The 24,407-nt window shown below is 38.2% G+C and overlaps 1 protein-coding gene across 1 annotated transcript in view; it reads right to left on the bottom strand.

Moving 5' to 3' along the window:
* Nucleotides 1–24,407, bottom strand: part of dock3 (dedicator of cytokinesis 3) — a 314,866-nt gene that overhangs the window by 159,399 nt on the left and 131,060 nt on the right. Inside the window, exon 5 of the mRNA XM_079807891.1 lies at nucleotides 7,557–7,653. Coding sequence (XP_079664017.1) covers nucleotides 7,557–7,653 — 97 coding nt within the window. The remainder of the gene's footprint in view (nucleotides 1–7,556; nucleotides 7,654–24,407) is intronic.

Here is a 24,407-nt window from a genome sequence, read left to right on the forward strand (position 1 = left end):
ACAGTCCCTGAAGACGAAAAGGTGTATGTGTGTTTGCAAGGAGCCCTCATATACTTCCGGGTCGCACGTTGATGACGTCATGGGCTGTCGCCGGTAAATAGGATTACGTGATTTTATAGTGATTTCAGACACCTGTCACGCTGTGACGTTATATCCCCATAGTGTCGTTCAGACGCAGTGCAAGTTCCCTTTTCGAAAGGGAACAAGACAAAACAAAACAAAAATACAAAGCTAAAAGTCAAAACAAGGCAAGACAAAACAAAGGCCAAAACAAAACGAGACAAAACAAAAACCAAAATAAAACGAGACAAAAAACAGACAAAACTAAGATAGAACTGAAAAAACTAAACAAAATGAGACAAAACAAAAACCAACACAAAACCAAACCAAACGATAAAAATAATTAATTAAAACAATACAAAACGAGACAAAAAACGAACAAAAAACAGACAAAACAAAAAGGATTTTTTAATGTGAAATTTAGGTTTGGCCATCTTGGCTACTTCCTGGAAGAAGAGATTATTTTTATCTCAACAGGACCTTCCTGGAAAAATAAAGAATGAATAAATAAAATCTTTTTAGCTGTTTGTACTCTGAACAGAAAAAAACTAGATTTCTGCAAACCTGACCCAAAACAGATATGTGTGTTTTGAAATTGGTCAGAAAAATCAAATCAAAGTGTTTTATTGCCGTTTGTTTTGTTTTGTTTTGTTTTTGTTTTGTTTTTCTCAGCAGAAGATTAAATGTGATATTAAGGGGCCTTTTATCACAAAAAGTCTCAAATTATTCCCTGTTTAATTTCACTGCTCTCCTTTCTGATTTTCTCCTTTTTCTTTCTACAGTTGGGTTAATGACACATGACACACTGACAGCTGCATCCTTCTACATGAGTAAATATAATTTACCGTAAAGATGACAGGCTGACCGAACGCTTAAGTGACTGCGAGAGAACAGCATTTTAAAACATGATGCATTAGAGAACAATCTCAAAATGATCTTTCATACACTATCAGTTTATGAGAAAAGCAATAATGTTCAATTCTTTTCGACAAAATAATTATTTTGATTTGAATGTTGCTGAACAAATATTTCTGGAGAGTTTAGATATTTTAATGAGCGACGTACAGTACAGCTCATTTCATGAAACATCTGAGAACTGAGCACTTTCCCATAATCTGAGGATAGTCATGTCATAAAAGTTGGTATACTTATAATCGCAGTTGGTCATTTTAGCTTGGCGCCTCAACACATTTAGCAAATATATGCATGACTAAGCCTTAAAACACATAAAATATGCACGTATTTGGCTCAGGTCATTCGTACAGTACGCTATGTGACAGGCTTCAGCGGAAATGGACGCTTTGAGGATTTTCATATCATGACACAAAACTTCACTGTCACTCTGCTCTACCCAGAAAGGAAGCTCATCCCAATCCCACAGATTTCTGTCTGTATGCCAAGGGTGCGGATCACTCACAAGTCTCTCTGTGGCCGTCTCCTGACCCGGTGTTGCATTTTAAAAGCGGTTGCCGATAGGAAAACCTGTCAGTCAATATAAAGGCAAACTCAGCATGATCCATCAGTTTCATACAGAAATAGTGAACACAACAGAGAGGTCCATCTGAGACCTGAAACAGACGCTTCTAGCTATCCTGTCTTAATTAGTGCTGTCAGTCGATTAAAAAAACAAATCAATCGCACATTTTTTTCTGTAATTAATCGCGATTAGAGTTTTTAATATTTTTATATTGTAATAATTTCATAGGCACTTTCCAAATTAATGTAGAAACAACAGTATATTTTAAATATATGTTGTAATGGCATCTTTTTATGAATGAAGGCCAGTATCACTGATACTAATACTGCTACTGAAGTCTCTGTGAAATAGATTTGTTTGTAAACATTAATGATAGACATTCAACATTACAGTATAATTGAAAGCTATATCAATTTCAACAATTATTAGGCTTTAAAAAATAACTTAAAACAATCTTCACATAAACCCATCATAAAAAAATGTCATTTTCATGTGGCCTTCCTAGCTGTTAGACATATACAGGAATTGAATAAAGTTATCAAACACTCTACACTGCATGAATAACAAATTAAATATAGATTAATCCTTGTTAAAGCTTAATTTATCTTTGTTCTTTGATTAACATTAATGACGGACATCACAGCTGTCACTTTAAGGTCTGCCGCTGCCGAACATGATGCGGATCTGACGCGCTGTCACGCACATTTTCTCTAGAAGTTCATAAGGCTGCTCTTATGAGAACACTCGACAAAACGGGCATTTTGGCATTAGATTCTAGTCAGAATATGAGTCAGCTACTGCTCTATTGGGCTGTGATTATGGGGGCATCTTTCAACCGAACCAGGAAAGAAAATGCCTCTGCACTCAATTGGATAGACCTACAACCAATCAGAGCAACGGAGCAATGCAGAGTTGTCAACAGAACTCAACTGCACGCATGCTGGAAGAAGTAGAAGAAGAAGATGAGTGTAAACGATCTTTGCTGGTGTTGTAAAAATAATTTAAGGATACTTACCAACACAATCAATCATTTTTGAGAGAAATAGTAAAGGTGAATGCATATACGAACAAGTTCTCAGTTTAGGATTAGAACAAATTCAACCCAAGCACTCTTTGGTGACGTGGATGGTTACGTTACATCTGTCCATCATCGTATAAAGCCCGCCCTGACAATTTGATTGGTCTGAACAGCTCTGGTTCGAGCACAGTTGCTCCACAACGGATCAAGTCCAGACTGACATCCAGGCTACGTTCAAGCGTGAAAGAAAACTCGATTCTGGTGCATTGTCTGTGCTCATGTTACTAGCTCGCGTCTTTCTGTGCATCTTGTGTGTGTCAGGACATTCACAGACAGCGCATTCTCTTTTGTCTTGTCGCTCTTGAATAGTTTAAAAGCATTTGCATGAATAAGAGCGTGACCATATAATGTAACGCTAGCCCAAGGATGACAAAAAAAATGGATGCTGAGTTAAAAGCGTTACATTTTTTTAATGTGTTAAACAGAAAAAATGAACGCTAATTTTGACAGCGCTAATATATACTCTGCACTACAGTATATGATCACGCTATCATTCATTCAAGAGCTATTGAACCATTCAAGCATGATAAGAAGCAAAAAATAAATCAAATCTGTACTGGTACAGAATACTGCTTGCAGAGCTGCATGGAGTTTTTTTTTTGTGTGAACAGATAAAAACACACCAAATTACGCAAAAATTCCCATTTTGCAGAGTATCATCGTAAGCACAGTCTTAAATGAGTTAAAGGAGTCTTAAAGTGTTAAATGAACGCAAAGAGTTGTGAGAAAATAGGATGTGCGTCACATCTGGGTCATGTGTGGCAGGTCTTAGAGTGACAGCAGCCTAAAAAACCTGCTGCTGTCGGTCATTAAGGTTAATCAAAGAACAAAAGACAAAAGCCACGTTTCCACCTAAAATTACAAAGAGCAATTTGTCTACGGAACTTTTTCCCCCCGGACCTGTTGCTGTCTGCATTTCCATCACGTTCTAAAGTACTATGAAGACTAGTCAAATTAGTCCCGTGACGTAGGACTGCGTGCGACTTTTCAGTTCCCGCTGGATTTCGTCCTCTGCATATAAGCTTAAAGGGTTAGTTCACCCAAAAATAAAAATTCTGTCATTAATTACTTACCCTCATGTAGTTCGTCACCCGTAAGTCCTCCGTTCATCTTCGGAACAGAAATGAAGATATTTTAGTTGAAATCTGATGGCTCTGAAAGGCCTCCATTGGCACAATGGCACGGTTCACTCTCAAGACCCTTAAAAGGTACTAAAGACGTCGTTACAAAGTCCATCTCACTACAGTGGTTCTAAAATGACTTTATGAATCAGCGATAATAGTTTTTGTGCGCAAAAAAACCCTAAATAACGACTTACATAGTGATGACGATTTCAAAACAAGGCATCATTAAGCTTCGAAGCGTTATGAATCATCGAGCCGATTCATGACTCGGATCGTGTGTCAAACCGCCAAACTGCTGAACTTTGGCAATTCAAACCGCTGAATCGACTCGCTGATTCATAACGCTTCGAAGCTTCATGAGGCCGTGTATTTTACTGTATAGTGAAATATCTTAATTTCTGTTCCGAAGATGAACGGAGGTCTTACGGGTGTCGAACGACATGAGGGTAAGTAATTAATGACAGAATTTTCATTTTTGGGTGAATTAACCCTTTAATGAAGCCTGAACCTCATCATCGTTCCATCGATCGTATTTTTCAAACTCCATTGTTGATTGGAATAGCAAACAACTCTTTCTGCACGCACCGCAACAGACTTTTAAAAATGGTAGTTTAAATCAAATGCTGCGTGGAGTCAACCAATCAAAATGCTGCGTGAACTCAACCAATCAGCATGTTCAGCGCCCAAGTCCCCCCGACCCCCAAAGTTCCTGAACTTTGAAAAAGTACTACCTCACGAGCTGGGACTTTCTGAGGGGTGGAATTTTTACACTGAACTTCATTTAGACCCTGGTCCCTTCAGTCGAAACACCCTGAGTCCCTAGTTCCTGGAGATAGTTCCTGCAAAAACGCGGAAACGCAGCTAAAGACAAAATCACTCACTGTTCTTGGCTGAATAGCTTTTGCAGTTTTAATAATGATTACTCTATATTTAATTTATAATTTACGCAGTGAAGACTGTGAAGTGTTTGATAAGTTTATTCAATTTCTGTATAATCCCTACCTGTTAGACCTACCTGAAAATCTTAAAGCACTGTTTACAAGGTTACATGGGTCAAAAACCATGAAAACAATAACTTTTTTGTGCAATTTAGCAGGGCAGGTAAAAATCTGAACCGTCCCGCCTGGAAAAAAACATGATATAATAAAGGCACAGCTAAATGTGACATTTATTATAATGGGTTTATGTGAAGATTGTTTTAATTAAATAATTCACTTTAATTAAATATTCTTTTAACTGTTAAAATCGATAGCTTTCAATAATGTTGAATAGCTATAATTGAGGAAAAAAAGACATCAGTATTGGTATCAGTAGCCACGTTTCCATTACCCTTCAAATTGCAAATTGAAAATACGCCCAATGGAAAAGCGTAAATTTTGCAAAAACTCCCATATATTGCAAAAAAGTTTTTACGCTCGCATGAGGTGGTTTTTTAGGCAATTCGAATAAGGAAATTTCCGCAAAAATGCAATGGAAGACTAGACAGAGTTCTTTATTAAACTCATAAAAGACAATAGAATTACAGAAATACTGCATTCTAAACAAAGAAACAGATATAAGGCAGAAACACCCACAAACACCTAATACATGGCCGCTCAAGTATAAGGGGCTTCCCTTGCCATTAATGCTTTAATAACACGCATACGTCTCCTTCCATTAGAAATAATGGCTAGTGCGGTGGCTGGGATATAAATAAACCTACCAACATTTTTGGAATGATTTGGAATCACGAGAGGAAAAAAATAAGTTTTAGTCGCATTACATTGGTTAATGGAAACGCTGTCAAATATTGCAAAGTTTTACGCAAATCTGTAATGGAAACGCAGCTAGAGATACTGGCTTTCATTCATATTGCTTAGTAAAAAGATGCTATTAGACAGATATTTAAAATATACATTGTCTTTACATTGTTTCTACATTATTTTGGAGATAAAAAGTGAAAGTATAACATAAAAATATATTAAAAACTTTAATGTAAGGTGTGTTTAATCGCGATTAATTAGTTAATTCGTTAATCATCAATTGACTGCACTAATATTGAGCAGATTGATTGTCAGTTCAAACTCAGCCAAAACTAACAGCTAATATGAACATACTGCTAATAACATCCACGGCAATGTGAAAATGACAACATGCATCTGCCAGACCAGAAACAGCCAAACTGCAAATTCGGAAAATACTGCTCATTCATTAGTCAAATACATTTATCGCCTGCGTTGGTTTCTGATAAGAGCGGTGGCTTTGGTTGGAGTCCCAGATACATTGAGATCTTAATTGAGACAGTTGCTATTACAAGCCATTACAACAACTATTTCCATGTGACTGCGTGGCTGCTTGTTGTCCTGCCCACGTTTAGCCAGAGCCGCGGAGCATGAATCTTCGGTATCTGCTGAGCCGCAGCCTTGCAATGCTCTGTGCTCGCCTTGTTACGCAATCTAAATCAGTACGAATTAGTCATCCTTGATTCAGCTGGCCACCAAATTAGCGTTTATTTTCTGAGCCGCATTACGAGTGCTGTCAGAATCCTGGAAGCCTTATTACAAGCTTTCATGTCTTTGAATTGGTGAAATGATTGAGAACAAAAAGGAGTTTGAGGAACCATGTTGCAGTTAAAAATAGTCCTCAGAGGAAAATGCAAAAATAAGCTGTTTTCTCTGCTGTGATGGGTGCTGGTATACTGCAAACATTGTTTCAATCATCTAAAATACTTAGAAAAAAACATTTTAAGCAAAAAAGACTAAAACTTTCAGGGACTATACAGCATTTTAAATAATAATAATACTAATTTCTTACCCCACAATTATTATTATATAATTAATAATACAATAAATATAAATAAATAATAATGATAATAAATCTATAAAGTTTTTTTATTATTATTATTTGTACCTGTCCACAAGGATTTGGTTTTTGATAACTAATTATAATATATTATAATATATTGTATGTTGTTGACATTAATCATTATTAATTTTATATGAATCAATATTATATTATTAATATAACAATTATAATAACATTAACAACAATAATAAATGTTGTTGTTGTTGTTTTTATAACAAAATGTAAGAAAAGTAACATTCATAACGTGTGTTTGCAGCTAAATTGAGTGTTAATAAGTTTATAATGAGCATGTGTACAAAAATGCTGTGTCATCTTCTCAGTGCTGAGCATTAGATAGACAAAATGGCAGTAAGCAATGACGAATGATACGAATCAATGTTGTTAAAATCTCTGTGGTTACGTCATGTCTGACATCCCAAAAGAGAGAGAGAGAGAGAGAGAGAGAGAGAGAGAGAGAGAGAGAGAGAGAGAGAGAGAGAGAGAGAGAGAGAGAGAGAGAGAGAGAGAGAGAGAGAGAGTTCCATTGTCATGTCGTACACTAATGCTTGGTAATCCTCAGTACAGGCTTACATAAAGGGCTCTGTCAGATCTCATAGTCTCTCTGTGTGAGGAGAGCACCGCATTCACCGTTTCCACAAAGCCTCTCCTGCCTGAGAATTATTCAAATCATCTTCATGTGCCTTTGCTTAGGTCACTTAAAAGTGGTCTTTGATATTCATCAATTAATCTAAGATAACAACTTAGACAAAAAAACTTTGGAGGGAGGCATAAAGAAAAATAGACAATTAAACATTCTTCTATCTGAAGATTCATAAATGCTAGAAGCTTCTCAAACACTGCTACCAAAATATTGTACACTCAAACTGTCTACTACTTCGAGCAGGTCTATCACTGCAAGTACTATAATCCAGCCTCTCCTGTAATATTTGTCAAGATGGAGGAGGAGGAGCGGGTCAGACGGTTCGGTACTTACCACATACAACTGCTTCCACAGGACAGACCACTCTTGCAGTGTAGAGGTGACCTCTGTAATGATGGGGTCCTCCAGCGGGACCACTGTCTCATATTGCCTGTACAGAAACAGAAAACAACAAACATTAACCAGAGGTTAGTATGATTGCCCACCAAACAGTAGTATATTTTTGGCTGCTTTGTACTTTGACTGAGTAGCAAACATATTAGTAACTTTTACTCCCTACTTGACTATATTTTTAAATAAGTACATGTACCCCTTACTCCAATATATTTATGATGAGTAATGCAATTACTCATTACATTTTGCACCTAACTTTTTCTGCAGCGGTTTATTTCTGCTACAAAAGAAGCAATATCGCCCTCTACAGGGCATTGAATGTACTGTATCTTGTGTATTTTGCTTAACTGAGACTGGAGTGTGTTTAAGAGGCTGTGGTGACGATTGCAGTATAAAATAAACATGTGATTGCTCTCCTCACAAATGAACTGATTCTTGTTTTTCACTGGTATGTCTATTGGGTGTTGAGGACTAGTGCATCTTTGAGCCTACACTCAAAAAAATGCTGGGTTGTTTCAACCATGTTTGGGTCAAGTATAGACAAACTAAACCGTTGGGTTTAAAAATTTGGTAACATTTAGATTCCAATTCCCAATATTAACTAGCTGCTTATTAGCATGCATATTACTAGCATAATGGCTGTTTATTAGTACTTATAAAGCACATATTAATGCCTTTTCTGCATCCCTTAATCCTACCCAACTTAACAACTACCTTACTAACAAATAAGCAGTGAGTTTATTGAGGCTAAAGTTGTAGTTAATAGTTAGCTAGTGAGAATTGGACCCTAATCTAAAGACCAAAAATGTAATAATAATGAAACCAATATTTGGGTTTGTCCATATTTGACCCACACATGGGTTGAAACAACCCAGCATTTTTTAGAGTGTACGAGTAAAATACTGATTTACTGTTAAAATCAGATACTCTAACCACTGGTTTCACAGACAAGGCTTAAGCCTAGTAAAGTGTTTTTTTCTAAGGCACATTTATAAAAGCTACTTAAATGTCCTAATTGAACTAAGGCCTAACCCTGGCTTAATCTAAGCCCTGTTTGTGAAAGCAGGCCTAAGACTTTTACTCAAGTCGTATTGAAATTAGTGACTTGTAGGGATGTGACAGTGAAGAAATTTTCCCACCGGTTAATCGGCGCGTGCCGGTATCACCGGGAGGGGGGCGACATCAGAGTTTTTCCCTTTTTTGCACCTCGCTTATAAATTGTTAATTCGCAAAGCAAAATTAAAACGTGCACGGCCACACAGGCATTCATGACAGTGCAGAGCAATGCAAGTGTTTTCAAATAATCCTTTGGAAGTTGAGCTTCTATAGGAATGAACTGAAAACACACTGTCTGCTCCGTGCCAATAGACACGCACCAGTGGCGTAACTTAGTAATGACGGGCCCCAGTGCAGGCTATTACGGTAGGCCCCCTGGGTTATGAAAGCACTTACAAACACACACACTGTGCTCGTGCACGATATCATGAAATGCGTAATTATAGCCCGAATTGTATTTATCGTTCAATTTATACGCAGAAATAACTTTTTACGTGCATATGATACGCAGTTTCTCATTTCTGCATATAAATTAAACGATAAATACAATTCATGCTACAGACTTTCATGAGATTGAGTTGCGTGTCTATGGAACCCTATATAAGTGAATTTGTGTGCCTAACCTTGGCTACACCAACTAAAATCAGTATCTTATCAGTTTCTTATAGTTCTCTTTGCGTGCGTGGTGCGTCTCTCTCCAACACACGCATTCGTGTTCTTGATCATACTTTGCTTTGGGGTGAAAAGAACGTTGACATACCTTCGCAGCGTTATACGGTTAATGAACATCCCAACGCCGTTTAGATGAATAGCCTATGTGAATACTGTATGTGCTGCAAAATCATGTCTGGCACGCACCATTATGAACACGCACTATTATGAATTGCAGCACGCATTTTACTTTCGCTTTAGAATTAGCGCCAATTCGGGGATTGCTTGAATGGTTGGGATCATTATTATTCTTAATGAAAAAAAAATACAACAACAAAACAGTACAATGACAAACTCGCTTAAATAGGTGCCTTTACATTTCACTTTGAAACCAAATCTTCTGCCATCAACTTGTCTGTCAGCTCCTCACTCTCGTGATGAATGAAATCTTGACCACTGCTGCTTGTCTGTGCTGTGACTCTCGTTCGGCTCACGTTGTATTAAGCAAACAAGTTCAGTTTTTAATTGTAGTATCTGTTCTCTAACTGAAATAAATGATTGTACTACTCCACCGATGCCGCGGCGGTCAAGTTATGTAACCGGTGTTGCGACTGAACACCGGTAACACCTTCAACACCGACTATCGCAGCAAGCCTAGTGACTTGTAACTTGTAATGGAGTCATTTTTGCTGTAAGGTATCTGTACTTTTACTTAAGTATGGTTTTCAGGTACTCTTTAAACCTCTGATGATTGCTTACTATATTTAAATAGAATAATGAATATAGTATAAATTATGTTTAAATATTTGTGTTTATTTTTTTCCAGTTAACTGATAAAGAAAACATTGTTTAGTGTGACTCCCAAAAAGAATTTAGTAGTAGTGAATGCTTGCAATATATAAATAAAAAATAATACAAATAGCATAAATAATTTAGTTTGTATTTATTTGTTTTATTTATTTTAAATATAAACACACCTATTTATTTATTTACATTTACACCTTATTTATACAAATAAGGACAAGCCCTTTGAATTGCTTGCTGTTTAACAGATTTATGGTAAACACTTCCTGTTCACGATAAATCTGGAAGAAAAACAAATGCTGTTCATTAAAGTATCCCATGGGGTCTTTAAATAACAGTGTGCACAGAGGTATATCATCACAAATCAATTTCATGAAATTCTCCCTGCTTCATCTTCCTGCTGTCTCTTTAGCTCTTCCTGTTCATTCATCTCTCCATACTGTTTTACCTCCATTGTCCTTCATCTGTCCTTTTCTGACACTGTGGAAATAGATTGATCTCTTTGTTCTGCTTTATCATCACATGTGTCCAAAGTAACAGCTTTCACAGAGTCATTATCCTCCAGGTGTTCTGAAATTTGATGAGACACTATAATTTGATCGGGACATTTTGTAATTTAAGGTAAGTGACAAAAACATACTGTCATACACACATACCGTTTTAAAGCAGTGATTGTGAAACTTTTTCAGGTGGTGGAGAACTTTAAGTGTAAAAAACATCTCGGTTACGACTGTAACCTTGGTTCCCTGAAAAGGGAATGAGACGCTGTGTTGACAATGATGCTGTGATAACACCTCTGCGTGATTGCAAAATCAGTCCAATGGTGTGACAGAACATCATTGGTTAATAAGCTGTAAAGCGGACCTAGACAAAATAATGTCAGATCCTGATAGGCTGAAGCAATTCGATCACAGGCACGCCGGAAATATGGCAGGGCGATGCAGCGTCTCGTTCCCTTTTTAGGGAAACAAGGTCACGTTTCCCTTTAAAGTGAACTCGCATTGCGTCGAGAATGATGCTGTGGAAACGTTTATACCCACGCCGCCGTACTGACCAGTGCCTGCCTGTGTGAAATCAGGCGAGCACATCTAAGACAGAAGCACCTGGGACCCAGGGGTGAAGCCCAAATCTAGGTTGAAAACACAACGTTTGCGGAGAGGAACAGCCCGCCACATTACACATATCTTGTAGGGATACCCCTTATTATAAAGGCTTTTGAAGCCACCATACTCCTCCTGATCCGATGCCCCTTGGATAAAACAAGGTACCAACAGGTTTCATCCCAAAGACACTACCTAAAGGTGCGTGGTAAGCAACTAGGCCAAAAAAACCTTTAGAGTGTAGGGGATAACATTGTGGAGAATCGATTCTGCAGGGTTTCCAGCAATGACCAACCGGGCAGTTAACTGGATCCAGCTGATGATTTCTTCCAGTTTCTTTCTGCAGGGAGTGAAGCATGGTCTCAACAACCTTAGTAGAGAGACCGGAGTCTATGAGTTGGGCCCACTTAGAGGCCAAACCCACAGCATCCATAACTCTGCTCTCCAGGAATCCTGGAGTAGAATGACTGGGGAAACCTTGTACAAACAGCCTTAGCCACGTCTGCACCATGGCATCCAACCCAAGGGGGCTGGATACGAGCAGGAGAACCAGAGTGGACAGTGTGTAATTTACTGAGACTCAAAAAGATCCACTTCCTCCTGGCCGACTTCTCTCCATATGAGCCCCACCACCTCAGAGTAGAGTCTCCATTCCCTCAGCCCCTGCCTCGATAGGATGTCTGCTCCCTGAATTCGGTGCCCAGGGATATAGAGCCTGAGCCTGGGCCACCAGGCAATTAAGTGCCAAGAGAGATGATGACCCCTCCACAGACCCTAATCGCTCCCCAGCTCGTGAGGGAGGCATATATCGTAAGCGTTGCACCATGACAAGGAGCTCCCACAGGACCCTGGGACAAGAACCTAGGATTCTTCCACATAACCAAAGTACAAAGCACCTGCACATAAACTTAATCATGTGGAACGGGTTGCCCTTAAGTGAAACCCTTTGGTTTTGAGCCACCACTGTAAAGGTCTCATGTACAGCAGGCCAAAAGGTATCCTGTTGGACACAGCTGCCATCACACCTAACAGTCTCAAAACTGTTTGACAGTGTGTGACTGACAGCTTTATCTTGCTCACGGCTGTGAGGATCAAAACGATACAAGCAGGAGATAGACGGGCCTGCATCTTCATCGTATACCACAACACGCCTAAAAAATTGGTCCTCTGCAATGGAGAAATCACACTTTTCTTTGCGTTCAAACTTAACCCCCCTATACTTTTATGTGGGCAAAGACATCTCAATGCCGAACCACCATATGCTTCAAATTGAGCCAAAAAGGACCAAACGTTGAAGTAATAAAAGCAACCTGAGGTACTTCCTGAGTTGAGGAAGGATGGAATAAGGAAGTATACATCCTAAAGATCTATCATGACAAACCAGTCATGGTTACCTCCTGTTCCATAACCAGAGCCTACTCGGGGCTCTAGTGCAGGACCCACTGAGATATATTTGGTTGTAGCTTCCACACTGCCAAAAAATCTACTAAGAGAACCAGTGTCTCGAGACTGGTTTCTGGTGTTACTCGAGCAACCAATTTGGTGCCCTGGAGCAGCGAACTGGCAGGGAACAACCGAGCTGGTCCCTGGACCCTCCTCATAGGGTGCTAGCATCTCAGTGCTGCTACCTTTCCGGGCGGACAATGAGATGTGGGCTCACTAGACACCATTGTGCCCTGAAGCATACAAGGTTGGCAGAATGGCCCCCTCGGGCATCGAAGGGAAATGGGCATTGTATAAGAGGTGTTGACCACTTCCCCCGGAGGGTACTGCCAGGGTACTGCCTTCAGAGGACTGGAGGACTCAAAGTCAAAGTTCAGAGGACTCAAAGTCAAATGTACTTTATTGTACTTTATAAATGTAGTATTTATCATTTAATTCCTCAAAATTAAATGCAGCCAAATGTCAACCAGACAAGCAAAAAATGTTCTGGATGAAAGGCTGAGGATAGTATATTATTACAGACATCTAATTTCTCGAAATCAGATGAGTATTTACCATTTAATTCCTCAAAATTAAATGCAGCCATAGATCAACCAGACAAGAAAACTCTGTCTGGATGAAAGGCCGAATATAGTATTTTCATACAGGCATCTAACTTTTCAAAGCCAGACAAATATTTAATTTAATTTCTTAATTAATTTAATTTCTTAGATATTAAATGAAGCCAAGAAACAACCAGGCAAGTATACACCGTCTGAATGATAGGCTGAATATTCATATTAGAATAGTCTAAAATACAAAAAGAATCAAACAACTATAGCAACATTATAAATACAGTATGTATTGTGGACCCGTGATTTACGCGTTGCCTCAACAAACGTGAGATCTGAGCCACTTTGCATAAGACTTTCTTCCCTCGAGAAGACAGCCAACAGGAGCGGAGCTAAAACTACCGATTGTGCATTCTTTTCTTTATACGTCGGGACATTTTATGAATGAACACTGTGCATGCTCCGCTCTGAAACAAACAAAAATGGCGTATATCCCCATTTGTAATGTAGCGAGGGCAGGGAGGGACACGCAATTCAAATTGCGGTTTGCTCGCCATTATACTTCTGTCTAGTAGCGAGCCGTGACTCTTGGACCTTGGCCCTCTCACCCCCTTTTTTCTCAGGGAAAAAGGTAAGCTAAGCCTAAAATCAGCCTTAAAGTCATCTTACAGTGTTATCTTTTATAATACTGCATGTTACATTTGACAAGAAATGCCACAAGCAAACATCAGAGTGAGCGTGAGAGTTATCACAATAACAAAAAAAACAGTAATAAAAATGCATTTCATCATTACAAATAATTGCATCACACAATTATTTCATTGTTATTTCAACGGAATATGGTGACAACTGGCCACAAAACCATCAAATTAAACAAAATTTAATGTAAGCCGACGCATCATGTCAGCGCTCAGACCAAAGCACACATTAGCGTCCGCATCTTGATAATAAATCACATCATAAGACGGGCACAGCAGCTGATTAAATGTATGCAACAGACTGTATTAAAGCAGCACTAGGTAACTTTTCAACCTTCATAATATATTTTCAAAACTCTTGTGATGATACATCGACTTACAATAGGTTGAATGACACGTCTGCCATAGCCTGACGGGGTCTGTATCGTTTTTAATCGTACTTTTAAACTTCGGGTTTCGGGTAGTAACCCGAGAACAAAAAGAACTACAAAATTAGACTGCTTTACGGCATATACGTCACTTCCACCACCATCCCCACTTCCTTAAATTCGGACGTGCGTGAAAAAATCGCTCGCAAATCATTTGTTTGCCGAATGTTATAGTCATGGCCGAAGCAGCACAGAAAAATAAGAAAGCAAAGGTTTTGTCTGAGGAAAGCAAAAAGAGAAAACGAGAAAGTGATCGGATTAAAGGCAGGACAAGGATCAACATTGGGCCAGCGTTTGCTCGTTGGCGTGAGCTGAAGGAGGAGGGGCTACATTCTTGCAAGTAAATACGTTTAACATACAAAATCATATTTTAGGATACCTAACATGTCTGTGATATTGGTTTATTTGTCTTTCCTCAAGCTTTAATGCAAATCGATTTTTCGAATTTGCAGATTCATCTATGGTAGCTTGATATTATAATATTGACGATACATGGTTATTACCTACCACTCAAACATTGAATTGAAGTATCATATAGATTCTGTAAAACGGGAACCAATAGACTAGGCTACTATAATGACGCTGGCTTGTAAACGTGAGCATCGCGATCATTTGGCGTTTGAAAAAAATAAAACCCATGAAATTGTATTCATATGACATGCTGAAACATATGCCACTGTACCTGGGATGAAGACATTTCACACGCGACGCAAGCAGAACACCTGCATGTGAACTCCTGCAGTGTTCAGGGCTATCATAGTTGTCATGTTAACAAATGCACGTGCGATGCATCCCCTGATGTAGAATGACCGTTTACGACAGTAGTAGAGGACAATACTGTTTCACAACTGTAGGGGGAGCCCGAGAGCAAAAGTTACCTAGTGCGGCTTTAAACTTATGATTTGGGGAAAATTTAACCATTATGCAGAATTACAGCAAATGTGCATGGTTACTCAGATAGTAAATTTACAGACTGAACAGGGGCCTTATTTATAAAACTTTGCGTAGGATTTGCGTCAGAAGTGGCTTACGGATGAAACATAGGACGTGCGTACGCACAGAAATATTCGGATTTATAAAACCGTGCGCACGCACATCCTACGCAGTTTTCCTTTAATAAATCACAATCAATTCTAAAAGTAGCGCAAGCTTTTGCGGCTTCATGTCACGCCCATAGTTGCCCATAAATAGTCTGTGAAATGCCCACAAGTTAATATTCATCGATTGCGAAATCATGGCAAACACAGAGAGGAAATAAAAAAAACGTAACTTCACTCAATTTGAAGTAGAAGTTATCGTTGGCGAGGTGGAAAAGAGGAGAAAAATTTTGTTTTGGAGGGGCACAGTGTGGGCATTACTAATGCCAAAAAGGCACTTGAATGGCAAAAGGTTGCAGACGCCGTAAATACTGTAGCCTCACAACCTCGGACCGTGGCCGAAATAAAAAAGAAATGGTCAGACATCAAAGTCGAGGCAAAAAAGCGTCTAGCGCTCCATCGCCTGAGTGTGTCCGACTCCTTCCATTTGCCACATCTTCTAAGAGTGCAAGATCAGCCATTGTGCGTCATTACGCATTGTGATTTTATTTCCATCCATTTAATTGCATCTGACAAGCTACAGATGTCAGTTATAATCTACGTGGAAATGGGAAATAGTTATTTAGAAATAATAGAAATAATAGGCAAATGTAATTTCTTGCTGCTTTCTGAATGGTTGAGACATACGTCATACGTTATTTTATCAAAAATAAAACAAACTAAAGGCATATGCATAAATAACATGATTCCGTAGCTGATGAAGACATTCTATCTATCTATCTATCAATCTATCTATCAATCTATCTATCTATCTATCTATCTATCTATCTATCTATCTATCTATCTATCTATCTATCTATCTATCTATCTATCTATCTATCTATCTATCTATCTATCTATCTATCTATCTATCTATCTATCTATCTATCTATCTATCTATCTATCTATCTATCTATCTATCTATCTATCTATCTATCTATCTATCTATCTATCTATCTATCTCCCTAATTATCTATCTATCAGTCAATCTAATTGCATCTATATCTGCTCCGCCAGACGGATTTTTTGACGAGAATATCAGTTTTGTACATTATTTCGTTCTATTTACCATATTATTATGAGGATGAATTGCATAACATGCCAATATTATTGCAGAACATATTTCACTTTTCTTTTTGCAAATATGTGTTAATTTGCATTTCTGTTGTAATTTTCGTTTGATTTTGTTTGTTTTACACTGCAGATCGATCAAACGTGTTCGTGTAGGCTGTTAATTGTAAGACTTGCTTTGTGAAGTCTTCATGTTATTTATCAGAGGCAGTATTGCCATTTCTTTTACACAATGGTCTACAGTTTCACACACTTTCACGTGTTTCTTCCATCTGCCGACGATGTCGCCATTTCTCATTTCACCCGTTTTTGTGCGTACGCCTGGGTCAGAGCTTGCGTGAAGGACCGCACATTTTCCCGTCAAGTTTGCTTTTTATTAGGGTTGGGAATCGTGAGAAATTTTCCGGTTCCGGTTCTGGTTCCGGTTCCACCTAACGATTCCAGTTCCGATTCCGGTTCCATTAAAATGATTAAACAAATAGTGGTAAAGGAAAAAGGCACAATACGCAACTCAAACAATCCATTTTGTGTTTATTACTTGCTCTAAAATGTATTTACAGGTTGGCAATGTCAAAAAAGTCCTATACTGTACATATATTACAGTATTAATTAAGCCATTTTTGCAACAATTTTTTTTTCAAATGAACACCTCTGAAATTGTCTTATTACATTTAATCTCTCTGTCTCTGAATTAAACCAAGTTATAAAGTATATTTATTAGTTATATTTATTAATTAGTTGTATATTAATTTAATAATAATTCAGTTATTCAGTGAACTTGTAAATAATAAATTGCAATTCAGCATTACAAAGGTAATTGTGCCTAAACGCTTACCTAAACCATGGTGACTCAACAATATATATATATATATATATATATATATATATATATATATATATATATATATATATATATATATATATATATATATATATATATATATATATATATATATATATATATATATATATATATATATATATATATATATATATATATATATATATATACAGGGAGTGCAGAATTATTAGGCACGATTTTCTGATCATATTTTTTTTCCAGGCACATTTGACCAATTCCAAACCACAGTAATCCTAATAACTACTATTGATTTAGTATTTAATAATGTATAAGTGATATATAATTGTTCATGAAGGCTGGAAATGAAAAACACCTTATATTCAGGTGTGCAGAATTATTAGGCATGTTTTCTTTTACAGATAAATTGAGCCAAAAAAGAGATTTAACTCAGACTGAAAAGTCAAAAAGTATTAAATGCCCATGAGAAGGATGCAATACTAATGCAATACTAGACATTGCAGTTAAGGCGTGACCATTGGACAGTGAAATGCTCGTTGGGTCAGCAGGATCTGACAAAAACAGATGGTGAAGAAAAGACACCTGTTAACTGCAAAAGAATTAATAATTAAGGTGAAGAATTAAGGGTGAAACCATCAGGAACCCTTTAGTCTCCAGCGCCACCATTTTCCAGAGCTGCAACCTACCTGGAGTCTCCAGAAGTGCAAGGTGTCAGGATCTCAGAGACTTCAGTTAGGTAAAGAATCCTAAAAAATGACCCCCACTAAATAAGAATCATAAGCTGAAGTGTTGTAAAATACATGAAGCCTGCTTTTTTATAGGCTTTATAGGTTTTATAGGTTGAGAGTGACTCTTGAAGGACCAGCACCACATCCTCTAGTACCACTGTTTGAAGAATTCATCTTCCAGAATCTGGCAGTACGTTTTGGGAGTTCATTTTAGTCCATCCTGAAGTCCGTTTTGCAGAGATGGACTAAAAATGAACTCCCAAAACATACTGCCAGATTCTGGAAGATGAATTCTTCAAACAGTGGTACTAGAGGATGAGGAGCTGGTCCTTCAAGAGTCACTCTCAACCTATCTGTCCATAAAGCCTATAAAAAAACCTTCTTCATGTATTTTACAACACTTCAGCTTGTGATTCTTATCTAGTGGGGGGCATTTTTTAGGATTCTTTACCTAACTGAAGTCTCTGAGATCCTGACACCTTGCACTTCTGGAGACTCCAGGTAGGTTGCAGCTTTGGAAAATGGTGGCGCTGGAGACTAAAGGGTTCCTGATGGTTTCACCCTTAATTCTTCACCTTAATTCTTAATTCTTTTGCAGTTAACAGGTGTCTTTTCTTCACCACCTGTTTTTGTCAGTTCCTGCTGACCCAACGAGCATTTCACTGTCCAATGGTCACGCCTTAACTGCAATGTCTAGTATTGCATTAGTATTGCATCCTTCTCATGGGCATTTAATACTTTTTGACTTTTCAGTCTGAGTTAAATCTCTTTTTTGGCTCAATTTATCTGTAAAAGAAAACATGCCAAATAATTCTGCACACCTGAATATAAGGTGATTTTCATTTCCAGCCTTCATGAACAATTATATATCACTTATACATTATTAAATACTAAATCAATAGTAGTTATTAGGATTACTGTGGTTTGGAATTGGTCAAATGTGCCTGGAAAAAAAATATGATCAGAAAATCAACGTGCCTAATAATTCTGCACTTCCTGTATGTATGTATATGTATATATATATATATATATATATATATATATATATATATATATATATATATATATATATATATATATATATATATATATATATATATATATATATATATATATATATATATATATATATATATATATATATATATATATAGGCCTTTCACTATAAATCTGGTATAAGCCCTGTGACACTCTGTGCTGTAGCAAATGTTTTGTCAAATTGCTAGTGCAGCCTCCTTTGCATGTTATTAACTTTTCACATGTGTTACATTTTGCTTCATTATCATTCATTCTTTGGAAATGAATCCATACTTGTGACTTTCTCTTCGCCATGCTGGTGGTCAACGAGAAAATATCTGATGCAAAACCGTAAATGTGTAGCACGAGGGCTTTCAGTGCTGAACTGCGTTACACTACTGGAAGCGGCAGGCAACGTGATTAATATTCATGATGAGGTGAGCCAGGGTTGCCAGGTTTTCACAACAAAACCCGCACAATTGCTACTCAAAACTAGCCCAAAACAAGCCCAATCGCGTTTCAGGGGGGCTTCTCCGGTAAAACTCGCATTTCCGGGGCTAAATATCACATAATTGGGGTCGCTTCAACCCCGCGGCAACAGTGGGAAACGGGAAAGCGGGAAAACAACGGACTTGGCAACACTGGCTGTCACTCGCTATTAAAGGACACGCTTCCAGCGCTTCGCACACACATTGCACCAGAACCGTTTTCGGAACCGAAACTTAGGAATTTCGCGCGGTTCTGGTATTTTTCAAAAATCAGTCTCGGTTCTGCATAAGCACCGGTTCTCGGTTCCCAACCCTACTTTTTATAAATACCATTTTAATTTTATAAATAAAATTATTGCGTAGAGAGCGGCGTACGCCTTCTTTTGTGCGTACGCAACGTTTATAAATGAGGCCCCAGTAATTCTGCAAAATAAGAGTTTTCTCAACTAAAGCTTAACATATAAAGCATAACCTAACCTATAAGATAACCTATAAGATTTTAAAAAGCTTAGCCAAACAGCAAAAATTCCTGCAGTTAAGCTTTAGCTTCTTGATTGATGCTGTCATCCAATTGACCTATCGGTAAGCCCCGCCCCCCTTAGTTACTGTTGCTAACTCGGACAAACAAACGGAGTTGCTATATCTTACAATGTAAAGCTGTCAGTGTGAAAACCTTATCCCAAGATGTTTTTGGACACAGAATGTAGCGTATATACCGTCCGAATGATGGCCAAACTTTACTGATGGTTTATGAAGTTTATTACATCGTTTTTCACTCAAAAAAATCATCGTAAGAGCTGAACAAACAAACAAAGCATAAGTGCGCATTAACGTCTCATTCACAAACTCTCTCTCTCTAGCCCTCTCTCCGTGGCATTACCATTAACATACACAGCAAATTACACAAAAACACTCACAGTAAACAAATATATACACAGACCTTATGCTTTTCGAGGGTGCAGTTAATAACTGGTGAACTTTGTATCTGCAAAACAACTCCGATATACTGCGTGCAAGCTCTACCTTTCACTACCCGTAGACTATAACACCCGTCAAAATAGGAGTCCTCCTTATAAGACAGATAATGCAGACATTTAAACATATCTAAACTCACAGAAATAAAATGGGAATAAAATAAATATGGTGAGAGATTAATTTGGAAGCGATGGTTTACAGATCTCAATGCAAACGGGAGAAGCCTCTTGTTACAATCGCAGATGATAACATCCAGGATCAACACTGTTCATGTACCACAGGGTAATATTACATAAATTCACATTTAATCAGTTTAATATGGAGAGATGCACTGAAATGTAGACCTTTGTGTTTCTGACCTATACACTGTTGCATGAGAACTTTTAGTTATAGTTAGTCGGTTTGTACGTTAGCAGGGAATTACTAACTTTAATAGTAACTTAATTAGAGTATGACAACCAGAAAATCCTCTCAGGATCCCTGGAGTCAGTGTTGCAGTATCTCAGGCACGACGTTTACCATTTTTGTAGCATAAACACCATCAAACCGATGACAGTTTCGGATTTTCCAATGTTGCTCTATGGCGCTGAAACCTAAAGATGTCCGAGTTCCGGTCCCAGCGTAACTGATACTCAACTGCCATTGGCTCATCAGCGTTCGATGGGAGGGGCTTACCGATAGGTCAATTGTATCGCTTATAACTGCTGTGGTTGAAATTAACAGCTTTGGCTTTCTGCTCAAAATCATAACCTCACCCGCCTATGACGTTCAGTCACACCATTGGACAGATTTCACATGTGATTCTTTTACTGTATACAGACTCCAAACTTTTGAAGATAGTGTAATTCATTGTTACACTCTCAGAAAAAAAGTGTACATTTTACCTTTAGGGGTACAACAGGTGGCCACTGGGGCAGTACCCTTAAAAGAACATCTTTGTTCCTTTTTCACCCTTAAAAGGTGCATATTAGTAGCCTGGATGCCAGCCGAATTTAGCCCCACCCACAAAATGTTTTGCTCGGGCAATTCGGTCTGGACTCGCTCCATAGAGGACGAATTATGCCCAACAGAAACTGTTCGGACCAATGAAATTGTCAGGGCGGGCTTTAGACGATGATGGACAGATGATCAACAGTAACGTAATCATCCACGTCATCGAAGGCGCTTGGGTTGAATTTGCTCTTATCCTAAACGGAGAACTTGTTCGTATATGCGTTCACCTTTACTATTTCTCTCAGAAACGATGATCGTGTTGGTAAGTACTCTGTGTATCCTTAAATTATTTTATTACTGCCAAAGATCGTTTACACTCATCTTTTTCTTGTAACGTTACTTAATCCAGCGTGCGTGCAGACAGGGTTTCCAAGTGTTTTTGCAATGTCGCGCACAATTGCTACTCAAAACTATAGCCCAAAACTATAACTTTCCGGGGGGTTCTCCGGGAAAAAAAATGGCGTTTGGTTGGCAAAATATGTTATTTTGGCAAGGTTGCCTGCTAAAATTCGCATTCCTGGGTTTATATAATCACATAATTGGGGTCGCTTCAACCCGCGGACATGGAGAAAAACACGGACTTGGTAACAGTGCAGTTGAGTTCTGTTGACATTTGACAACTAACGTTACGCGTCGCTCCGTTGCTCTGATTGGTTGTGGGTCTATCCAATTGAGGTCTTTCCTGGCTCGGTTGAAACACGCCCCATAATCAAAGCTCAATGGAGCGGTACCAGACTCATATTCTGACTAGAATTGAGTATGGCCACGCCAGGCTAGCATATTAGTACCTTAGAGTAGCAATAGGTACCTTAAAGTAGTACTATGAACCCTTTAGGTGTAAAAAGGGTACAAAGATATCCTTTTAAGGGTACTGCCCCAGTAACAAGGAAAGGTAAAGGTAGTTTATGTAGAGTTTATGAGCAGATTAAACATAAATAATGCTGTTTGTATATAATAATTATTTATCATTATTAATACAATACACAAGCGGGCTTGTATAATAAAAAACACTACACAAAAGAGGATTAAACAAAATAATATAAATGTGTAAATAATGTTCAATTTAATATGTAAATATACAGTATATATTTATATTAATGTAAAATATTATGATATAAATGTATAAATATAAATTCAAAATATTACTTTAAATTATATTCAAATATTATTTAAACTGCATTTACTGTTCCATGTCATTCTATCCAAGCTTAATTTGTTTGAAAAGCATTAAAGGCAATAATAGATTGTATTGTCCTAAGTTTTGTAGTTCTATTTTGTCACTATCTGAACATGCTTTACATTTTAAAGGGGTGGTAAACCACGATTTCACTATTCTAACTTTAGCTAGCGTGTAATGTTGCTGCTTGAGCATAAACAACATCTGCAAAGTTACAACGTTCAAAGTTTAAAGCAAAGGGAGATATTTGCTTTTAAAGAAATCAGTTTCTAAGAACTACAGCAAACGGCCAGTAGGCGACTACACACATTCCTCCAGGGTTGGTGACATCAACAGGCTAAATATTTACATAAACCCCTCCTCCTAGAATATTAAATAAGGGTGGGTGAGGCCATTTTGTATCGCGGCTCTGTTGTGGTATAGTTAGGCTGGAGTGTTGTTGCCGCGATGCCAAGGAAACGCTGTTATTTTCATCCGGATTGCAGGTCTGGGGTACTTGCTTTGTTCAGCCTTCCTTGGGACGGGGGTGCGTTGCAGAGCGTTTAACATACAGCATGTTGCACGTGTGTGTATGAGACAGTGGGGAACAGGCGCGTGCGGGGCTCCCTGCAGCACATCTTACGGAGGAAAACATCCACCGTCTTCGCGATTTCAATGCCGGATTTGCACAACGTCAGCTGTGTGAAAAAAACACTGCCAGTGCGTGGATGCACGACGCGCGCGCTGCACATTTCACGGAGGAAAACTTCCACAAACTTCGCGAGTTCAATACAGGATATGCACCACGGCTTGTCCTGAAAGCTGGATTTACAAACAGAAGCTGTTTACGGGCCACAACCTGTAAGTCTGATTTATTTTTCATCGATGTGTTTTCCTGTAATAGGTTGTAGCAAGGAAGTAAACAGATGACAACGCTGTTCTGCAAACCAGTCTGTTAAATGCTCACTCATACTTAACGTTATCCGACGAACACCTAATGTTACAAACACTAACGTTAAAATCTCAACAGCGAACCTGGCATTAGTGTAAATGATTCTTTGATTAGAGCTTTTATGTATTGTTTATCTACAGGCATGCTAAACATGGTTCTGTGTGTGATTTGGCTAACTTACTAGTTAAAGCCAGTGTTTAGTGTTCGTTTTGGGTTAGTTCTTGCGCAGATATTTGGCTATAATCGTTCTAAAAATACAAAAGTTAAAGTGCCATTCAGTAGCGATTATAGATCTGCAGTCTTTACTCTTGAGGACTTAACAGGTTCTGCTCGATCATCTTCACTCAAATGTTCTGGGTCTGATTCGGGCTCATATGGTTTTATTGACGCCGTTGTTTCAAATACTGACCAAAGCACAGCCTCCGGTAAAGGTAAGGGGCGTGACGTTTCCGACAAACGTGCACTAGGCGGTTAGCGAATCACAACACACTGGGCCAGCTAACCAATCTGAGCCCATCGTGTATTTTTGAGGGACTGGCTTCATACAACCCGGAAAGCATCAGACCGTTTTACAAGGATGGACAGAGCAGTGTAGAATAAAGGTCAAATATATGAAAAATAAGGATATTTTTTTTCAAACGAAGCATGAACACATGTTACAGTGCACCCCACAAACACAGTCAAGCCTTCAAAAGAATGTGTTTTACCACCCCTTTAAGACATTGTGTGTATACACCAACAAATATACAATATAATAATTACTTTTCTAAACGTTTTTTTACTT

The sequence above is a fragment of the Gobio gobio genome (assembly GCF_949357685.1).
Source record: "Gobio gobio genome assembly, chromosome: 24".
In the NCBI taxonomy this organism is placed as follows: domain Eukaryota; kingdom Metazoa; phylum Chordata; class Actinopteri; order Cypriniformes; family Gobionidae; genus Gobio; species Gobio gobio.